Source organism: Rhinolophus sinicus, linkage group LG18 (assembly GCF_036562045.2).
Source record: "Rhinolophus sinicus isolate RSC01 linkage group LG18, ASM3656204v1, whole genome shotgun sequence".
Taxonomy (NCBI): Eukaryota; Metazoa; Chordata; class Mammalia; order Chiroptera; family Rhinolophidae; genus Rhinolophus; species Rhinolophus sinicus.
In genome coordinates this window covers 2943478-2953123 of record NC_133767.1, presented here as the reverse complement: position 1 = coordinate 2953123, position 9646 = coordinate 2943478, and the positions used below count along the sequence as shown (strand labels likewise).

General features: G+C 53.6%; 1 protein-coding gene across 4 annotated transcripts in view; it reads right to left on the bottom strand.

The window, feature by feature from the left end:
- Positions 1-9646, bottom strand: part of PDILT (protein disulfide isomerase like, testis expressed) — a 53295-nt gene that overhangs the window by 13831 nt on the left and 29818 nt on the right. For 2 of the 4 annotated variants that reach the window (XM_074323125.1, XM_019751622.2), the window contains exon 3: positions 3480-3686. In XM_074323125.1, the coding sequence (XP_074179226.1) occupies positions 3480-3686 (207 nt within the window). Of the gene's footprint in view, positions 1-3479; positions 3687-7088; positions 7220-7876; positions 7974-9646 lie in introns of those variants that run through there. The other 2 variants (XM_074323127.1, XM_074323126.1) reach the window with 2 other exon arrangements.

Below are 9646 nucleotides of genomic sequence, written 5' to 3'. Positions count from 1 at the left end.
GTCATAGGGATGCTGTGTTCAGCTTCAGTAAACACAGATGAGGTCATTTTAAAAGTCAGGGAGTCAAGCCTATGGGAGTTCATAGGAGGATGTGGTGGTCTCAAGGGAGAGGTGGCTTCCTGCCACCCTCAGACCACGGTGCTCACCCGCTGCAGGCTCCCCCCTGCCTGGATTCAGCCCTGAGGTTGAGGGTCTAATGTCAGTGTTCCCAGCCATCTTTCAGGAGGAAACGGGCTCATAGCTTGGAAATCAATTTTCTCTTATAGGCTTTTGCCTGAAAAACGTTATGTTGTAAAAAAAAAAATAATGTCCTGAAAGCAGTCGGCTTAAAAGTTCTGAAAAGACTACAAAAGATGAACAAAAACCCTCCGAATGGGTTTCAATTTCAGGCCACCGGAACCGTCGCCCTGACCGCCCCTTTGCCGCGCGCTCCTGCTGCCCACGCTCCGGCCCCGCCTTTGCCCCCCAGCATCCCAGGCTTTGGCGGCTGTCCTTTCCTCAGCTCTCAAGGACACCTCTTCCAGCTCGTTAGGTCTCAGTTTGCTCCTTTCTGAGCCCTCCCTGCCACTTCCCTCTATTTTGTGACTTGTCGTATTCTCTTTATGGAGTCGATCTCTTCCTGACATTGTCGTTCTTGGCTCACTGGCGCAATAGCTCTTGTAAGGTCTGGCTCATACTAGGTGCTCAGGAAACACTTGTAGGGGAAATGAGGTGAATGAATCACTGGATAAGCTGGCTGGAGGGAACCTGATCTCGGGCCCTCCTCCCTGGGATGCGTGAGCTCCGTTTGCCCTTCTGGACCCCATGGGACTCAGGCAAATCGGGCACCACCCCTGGCACTTGGCTGTGAGCCAGAGGACAGGGTGACAGCCGAGGAGTGAATGCTGTGTCAATGATTGACTGAGACTGTCGCAGTGCTGCATATTTCCAGGTACAAGCTGTGACTGCATCACTAATTGAGGCCCCGGAGGGAACCCGAGTCTCCCTCCAGAAAAACGGCCAAGGCCAGGTCTCCCACCATCAATCCCAGGAGACTACAGCAGAAGTGGGCTGGGGCTTTGACCCATCGAGGACTAAACCCCACCTGCCTGCCTCCTGGAGAGGTTTTCATGCAAGTCACGGAGCAGGAGACCAGTAAAGCACTGACGTTCTCTTAACCCAGGGAAGCCCTGTCAAGTCGACAGAACTGGCACCCACTGCTCGTCCTTTCTAGGAAATGAGAAGGTGGGAGGCTGGGTCACATTCCCATAGCTAGTGCCTGTCCTGAAAGCCAGGCCTTGGCTCCATCCTGCCATCCCACTGCCTCTCTCCCGGAGGAAGAAGGCGGTGGGTATGCCCAGCGGGAATGTGGGCTGGCTCCTTTCCCCAAGGCTGCCTGCAGCAGGCCCTTGCAATCCCATCCCATTCAAAGTCGAAAACGATCCATTAAGAACCTAAGGGTTCCAGCACTGGACTAGGTCAGGAAACTGATAGTTTGCTAATAATAAGAACCACATCTGCCATTTACTGAGAGTGCAGCAGAATGTGGGGCAGGGATTGGTCAACTGTAGCCCAGGGGGCCAAACTTGGCCTGCCAATTGATTTTATAAATAAAGTTTTATTGGAACACGGCCCCACCCATTTGCTTCTGCTCTCTCATGGCCTCAGCAGAGTTAAGCAGATGTAACAGAGACTGGCAGGCTGGTACGGCCTGAGATATTACCTGGCCCTTTACAGAACAAAACATCGGTGGATGCCATAGAGCCTTGAAGTTATTCCACTGCCGAGCCTCAGTTTCCCCATCTGTAAAAGCACCCCCTCCATTGGGTTGTTGTGAGCTGTGAGAAGAGACTAGAAAAGTGCCTGTAGCACAGTAAATGCGTCTAATACATGTCAGGGCTCGACGAGGAGGCACAGGCGCTGTGGAACCCCACTAGAGGGGCAGGCACCCTGACTGGAAGTCGAGCGAGACTTCCTGGGGAGGTGACGGTGACGTTTCCTGCCGGGCAGAGGGGGTCCCAGGCACTGGCTTCCACCACAAAGGAGCTCAGACAGTCTGGAAGTCACCTCGAAGCGGGGTCAGGACTCCGACAAAGTAACCTGGGGCTTCTCATCTCTTCACAGCACCCCCCCCTCGCGCCCCCCCCAAAGCTAACACAAGGAAGGGCTTCTGCTTGGGATCAGTGAGTCACCACTGTTGAAGGTTGTCAGTCCTGATCCACAGGAAGCAGCCGTCTCTGGTCTCTATCTGTCACTGCTCCTGCCCTTCCTCCCCATCTCATCTCTTCCCTCCATCACATGCCACCTCCCTCAAGCCGGCTGGAAGCCACAGCACCCTGGGCCAGGTCTTTACATAATCGTAACCGGCCTGGAGACTGGCGTTTTTGCCGCCGCACCTTCCTCTGCGAGTCCGGCCTGTGTGTCTCGTGCCCCCTGGTGTCCATTCTGAGAACTGCAAGGCATCCTGCAGCCCCTTGAGGAGGCCGCATTCATTCTATTGGGTCTTGCAACAACGGGCTTCTCGCAGACCTGCTGGGCCGGCGGAAGGCAGTCTGTTTCCTGGTCAGTCATTCAGCGCACATATGGGAGCGTCAGGCTGTGCTGGGCACACCTGCGCATGAGTGTTGTTCCCTCCGTTATGTACACATTTATGCATTCATATATTTAATTTTTTAAATTAGGACCTACTCTGTGCCCCACTGATGCACCTAATTCTTCACTCATCCCGGACATCAAGATAGGGCTGGACGCCAGAAAATTCTCAATAAAAGAGCGTCAAGCAAGTGAATGAATGAGTTAATGAAATGACGACGACAGAAGGGAAGTGCTTGGTGGTCACCCTGTCCCAAACCTGCCTTGTTCCGTCATCGCCCAGTCTCCCTCTTGGTCAACCCATGCTTCCTTGCCCTGGGGCCCTGTCACAATGATTCTGAAGTAGAAGACAGCGAGGGGACGGGGCGAGGTGGAGTTGGGAACTCGCTCTGGTCGCTGGGAGTTTATAAACCACGCGCCTCACTCTCCCTCCTCACGCTGCTTCTAGGGCCCACCAGCTGTGGTGAGGTCCAGCACCTGCGCACCAAAATCCACTTTCTTTTCCTTATGGACACAAAGCAAGGCCATCCTTCTCAGCCTTTCGGTGGGTGGAGCCGTGGGACAGAATTTTGGTCAACGCAGTGCCAACAGAACCCCTGTTTGCCTCTCCCAGGCCACCAACACCAGGAGGGGCCACCCTCTGCCTCCTCGCTCCAGCTGCTGGCACGATACAGAGGAAACGAGTTGGCTCAGGGGCCCTGGGGGAAGCCAGAGCCCCAGCTGGGAGGGTCCTGGGTCCCTTGAAGACGCTGTGGAGCCCAGCCCCCCATCTCCACCCTCTGGCTGCCAACCGGACTGCTCAGTACGCCAGCAAGCACTGAGCCCGAAATTCAGTCATAACGCGGAAGGCTGGTGTTTCTGTGAATCCACAGCTAGCATCACCTTGACCGACACACAAGCACGGTTACCTTCGCAGCTGATGGGCTCCAGCCTGTTGCCCTCAAAAAACAGCTTCAGCTCCGGGGCCTTCTGCACGTCAAACTCCTCCTGTAGTCCCTTCTCCACCGTGACGTCCACTTTGCCGAAGCCGACCCCGTTCTTGCCTTTGCCCATCATCTCCGCGGCTCTGCCCAGCTCTTCAGCGAGGCTCTTGGACTGCTTTGAGGACGGGTTGTCTGCAAGAGCCAATGCGAAGCAGGGCTGGTTAGAGTGGCCCCCGCCTCCCGACTCACGAGGAGGAGGCTGAGTTTGGTCTGCTCAGCTCCCAGGCCGCTCCTGCTCTGCTGCGAGTGGGTGAATTCTCAGAAATGTGACTCATGGTTCTTGAAATTGGCCAATTTGGGACACACGTCAGGGTTTTTTGGGGGGAGGGGGTTTCAGCAACACTGAAAAGAATGCAACTCAGGGCAATTTAAGCTGCACTTGCTCTAAGGTCCACTTTCCTCACGGGTACAGTGGGGGAAACAGAGGCTACCTCATGCAGCTGTCAGAGTCCAAGCGTTTATTTAACAATCAGTTATACAGTGTTTGTTATCTTCTAAGAGCTTTCCATGGATGAAACCATTTAATCCTCCCCTTATCCATATGGGGTAGGTATTATTATCATCTTCATTTGACAGATGAGGAAACTGACAATGCTCAAGGTCATATGGCCAAGATCTGGACCCACTGATCAGCTCTCTAACCTCCACTAGGCCTGTTAAACCCTTAGCACAGTGCCTGGTACGTAGTAAGTACATGAAGCACTTATTGTTACACAATAACAGTATACACGAATTTATTATGTAATTATATATACATGTATAAATATATAATATACAAATATGTAAATATTAATATGTTATATATTATAATATACATATATGATAGCTACTGTTGTTATTGTAAAATTTCTAGGTCAGAAATTAGAGACCATAGAAATGGGGAGAGAGAAGAGAGTATGAGCGCCATCTGGTGGAAAGTCCGGGAGCTAACAGGCCAAATGGAGCCTATTACGGAGAAAGAACAAGGGAGTGTGAGCGCCGTCTGGTGGAAAGTCCGGGAGCTAACAGGCCAAATGGAGCCTATTACGGAGAAAGAACAAGGGAGTGTGAGCGCCATCTGGTGGAAAGTCCCGGGGCTAACAGGCCAAATTGGGTCCCTCCAGTAGCCCGACAGCTGCATAAAATGTGGCACAGGACTCACAAATAAGGAAGGCCAGGAGTGGGAAGGGTGGACGTAGGGAGAGGTGATGGTGCTCACCTACCATAACCCATAAGGCCTGCGGGGGGGCCTTCCCCCTGGCTTCTTTGTGGATTCAGCCCTGCCTGGCTCAGCGCTGCTGACTGACATGGCGTCCAGATCTGAGTTTCTATGAGAAGCTCAGAGCAAGAGAAACACATGCATGGAATGACTGCCCAAATGGTGGAGCTTTCAGAGATTCCACACACAGCCCAGCGCTCCCAAGTGCCCAACACGGAAGTGAGAAAGGTTCTGACAGCTGGGATGCTGTGATCTGAGAGCTGGGTGGATGGGACGGAATACTAATTGTAATGGGGATTCATCCATCTATCCATCTGTCTGTCCATCCATCCGCCCTTCCATCTACCCGTCCACTCACTCAACAAATCTTTGTTAACATCTGCCATGTGCCAGGCATTGTTCTCGGTACAGATAAACATCCCTGCTCTCGCTGGGGGAGGCAGAAAACAAAATAAGGCAGCTGCTAAGTGCTGTGGAGAAAGAAGCAGCAGAGCTGGATCTTGGGAGTGCTGGGGGTTGAGTCTGAGCTGGAGGCCACGGTCATAATGCAGGAGAGAGATGGCAACAGCTTGAACTGGGGTAGCAGCGATGGCGCAGGTGAGACGTGCTCAGAGCCCAGAGAGCCACAGGAGCAGCACTGGATTTACGGACAGACTGGAGGTGGAGTGTGGACGAAAGAGGAATTGAAGGTGACGGAGATTCTGACCTGAGCAACCAGGAGGAGGATGAGGACGATGATGACAGTGACATTTACTGAGCAAGTACGATGGGAGGTGCTGGCTAAGTACAGGCGTTCTCCCTCGGGCTCTGTCCCGTCCCCGGCAGAGGCTGCTACAGGCCAGGAGACAGACCCCGGGGGCCTCACTGCCAGTCAGCAGTGGGGCTGTGGTTCAGCTCCAGTGTCCAGGCTCCCGCTGACCTTACAGGTGAGCTGGTCTGAAACGTTCCTTTCTCCCAGGGGGGCGTATCGGGGTGCGCTTCCCACCTCCCCACTCAGGGAGGTGCCCATCAGAGCAGAGAGAACCTCTAGAGCGAGGTCTAGTCCATTTTCTGGTTTCTGTCCGCTAAAAACAGTTTTTTGGTCTTGCCCTCACTCAGCTCAGCTCACCTCACTGCGTGTTCCCAAGTGTTTTTCCAGGGCTCCCACTGCAGAGATGGCCAAAACACAATACAAACAAACAAAAGGAGAAGTTCCAGCACTGGGCAAACCTGAGGGTTCAGGGGTTGGTGGGACTTTTCTTGGGGGGCGGGGAGAGGTAGAGGGTTTCGGGAAGGACTCTCAGCCAATCCCGTGGGGACCCAGGGCAGTCAGCATTATGTGGCAAGTGTCAGGGAACAAAAGACCCGCCATTAGAAACACACCCACTAAGATGCATCTTTAAAGAAATGGTGGGGGCAGACGGCAGTCAGGGAGGGACAGGGGCTTCCCAGGGGGTCCCTCGCCCAGGAGCCCAAGGTTACTGTCCTGGAGTGCGCAGCAGGCAGCCCTGGCAGGCAAATAGGCACCTTGGGGGGAGGGGAGCCCTCTCTCTGCCCTGGTCTCCCCAGGGGATGGGGGACCCCCTCCAGCCCGGGGACACTGGCCACACGCAGTTGATACGGGCCACGCGAGGAGCCCCTCCCCCTTTCCTACAGGGATTTTAAGTTTTCTTTTCCTTAAGTTGCCTTCTCCCCAGTTTCTTAGCTCCTACCCCCCTGCTTCTTTATTATTTAGCCTGAATCACAAGTGTTTTTACCACCTGCTTTAGAGAATTACCCTGAAACTTGAGATTTCTACTTGTTAATGGTAATCACTGAAGCCTAATGTTCTTTCCGACCCGCTCCAGGCCCAGCTCCTGGACAATTAGTGCCACCTGAGTGACCAGTTGAATGGCCACAGGCTCCATCGAGCGGATGGATTTTCCATCACGTAGCTACCCCGCATCAACAGCTTTGAGCTCTGGTCTTTAAGAAATTTATTAATTAAAATCTGTTTTTCCTCATGCAGGGGCCTTGGGGATACAGAGGAGGCCCCAGCAAGATGACCAATCCCGACCAAAGAAGCAAACACAGTCTTCCAGGTGGATCTCGGGACCACTCCTCTCAGCTAAGATCAGACAGGGCCAGAGTTCCGTGAATCCCCACTAGGTAGGGAAAGTCCTATGCCCTGCCCAGCAGGAAGCAGATACAGAAGAAAAGACCTCCTGTCCCTCAACTTCCCACAGAGATTTTACGGGGATCACGTCTGTAATGCAGGGAGGCCTGCGGGGTCTCTGCTCCCACACCCCACACAAGAACGCAGGACATGGTGAGGCCAAAAAGGAACACCCACGGAGCCATAGGTAGGGGAGTCATACCACTATATTCTCTCTGGCGGCACTATACTCTCACTGGAGGCTGGATCCTCACTGTCCTCAAACCGCCATCCACGCTTGCCAGCCCAGCCACCATCTTCTTGCTAGCCCCATTCTTCTCTTCTCTCTCTGCTAGCGTAGCCACAGCAGTTATATTAGTGGCTAATGGCTCACTGGTTACAGCTGACGGCCAACTAGCCACAGTTGATGGCCATTTACTACCTGAGCCAGCACCTGTCTACGTGAGGCCGAGAGCCTGGAAACTACTTTCTGGGGCTCTGCCCCCACAACGTCTCTCAGGGGGAAAACAAAGCAGGCAGAGATAGGTATCAGGTCTCTGCATTCCTGCATGTCCAACACAACCCACAGAATGTGACCGTCCAGAAGACCTCCCCTGTCTGTCCAAAACTTTCCCTTTTCATTATAATTATCTACCCCTATGAGGAAACAAATAGGTATAAAATACCCAACTAGATTAGACCAGTCACTCACACCTGTGCAGTAAAGGCCACAACGACCTTCGTTTCACCTGGGCCTCATTATACCATCATTATAATATTATGCATATGCCCGGAAGTTCATTAATATCATTATACCAAACTGAATTCTGGGACGGAACATGCACAGTCTAAAAAGATGAGGTAATAGCCTGTCAATCACAGGTGTCAATCAAGTGGTCCTCTGCAGGAGAGGACCAGCCCATTCTAGAGAAAGAAAAGGGATAAAAACTCCAAGTCCTCCCCAGTCAGAGCCTTTTGAGCCTTTTGAGCCACTGCCAGGCCAGCTCCTACCTCTTTGGAGTGTACTAGCTCTTCTGGTAAACTGCTCTTTCTCTACTTTTCCTCTGTCTCTCGTTCAATTCTTTGCTTGAGACGCCAAGAAGCTGGACACTGCACCGAGGAGGGCCCACATGACGGCAATGCAGGGGCTAGGAGCCCCGGTTTTTATTTAGAAACGCTGCCCGACCCCACCGGGTTGGACTCCGGTGTGGGAACCCAGCCCGGGCATCGTGCGGAGAAGGGCCCTCTCTCTCCAGTAACACAGTGACTGACCGCACTGCTCCCTCCAGGTGGCGGCCAGGCCTGGTCCACATCCCCCCCTGGGCCCTGAGCTCCTGCAGGCCGGGAAAAAGCTGGCCAGGAGCTCAGAGGAGCGTGGCTCCCGGGAACCAAGGAGCCTTTCTAAAATTTACAAATTGGTTCAGCTTCACAGCTCTGGAACCTTGAATTCTGCGTTTGTAAAGGTGAAATGAATACATACACCCCTCAGTCTGGATGCCTATGCCCTGCCCTGCCCAGACTGGAAATGCCAGTTTGGTCAGGGCGTGAGACGCTGCTTGGGCAGAGTAGTGCCCAGCGGAGCCCTTTGCTAGGAGGCCAAGGGCTCATCCGGGCACGGCCTTCCTGAGCCACACGAGCTCACTGTCTGGCACGTCCTGGGCACTCAATGAATGTGAATTCCTTACGTGGTCTCGTAAAACAGTGATGGCGATTTGCAGCACTTGTGGCCTGTGCCTCACTTTCTTCATCAGGACCATGGAGATAGTAATAGATCGTACCCCTTAGGATGGTCCTACATGGTGAGACAGGTGTCCAAAGCTCTGGCACAGGAGTGCCCGTACACATGCGCCGTTATGATGACACAGGTGGCAGTCCTGGGTCCTGCGCTGACGGGGTTGTCTCTGGGAAGGGGGGGGGTGTCCCTATGGAGATGTCAGGACCCTCAGCGGGTCTTCTGGCTCCTGGGGAAAGGAAGACCAGGGCGACCAGCACCAAGTCACCCAACCCGAGGCCGAGGCCTATCGTGCAGCTCGCCGGGGGGGTTGGGGGTGATGCAAAGGGGACCCAGGGTCATGTTAGAACAGGCTGTGGCTCTGTCTGGTGTGTAGACATGGTAATGGCTAATGGACCTAGGATCAATGTTTGCCTGGGTCTTTAGAAGATAACCTTTTATCACTGGAAAAGTAGTTCCCTTTTCTGAGCAGCCAATGTGAGTCAGGGGAGGGGCTGGCGGGAGGGGGTGTGTGAATGCAGGTGTGGCGATTCCTCCCAGTACCGGGGGCTCAGTCTGCTTGTCTTTACACTCTGGTTCTCAACGGGGACACGTGGTCATGTCTGGAGACATTTCTAGTTGTCACAACTGGAGTGCTCCTGGCATCTACTGGGAAGAGGCCAGGATGCTGCTACACATCCCAGGGTGCCCAGGACGCCCCCCACACACACCCCCACACACACCAACACACACAACAAAGAATCATCCAGCCAAAAGGTCAGTACTGCTGAGGATGAGAAAGCCTCCTTTCAGCCAAGCGCCAGATCGAGTATTCTGAGAATAACCCTCTCTCGTTCCGTAGGGCTACTTACAATATACAGAGGCGCTCGCAAGTGACAGTGATGTCAGGATGCTGGTCAGCCCCCTCCAGGACCTCGGGGGACCAGCCAACACATTTCTCTGACCGTCGCAATGGCCTGCAAGGCCCGAAAGGGTCTGCTGTTCACCCTTCTCATATCATTTCCCACCACTCTCTTCAGCAACTCAGTTTTAGCCACACTCGCGCCTCA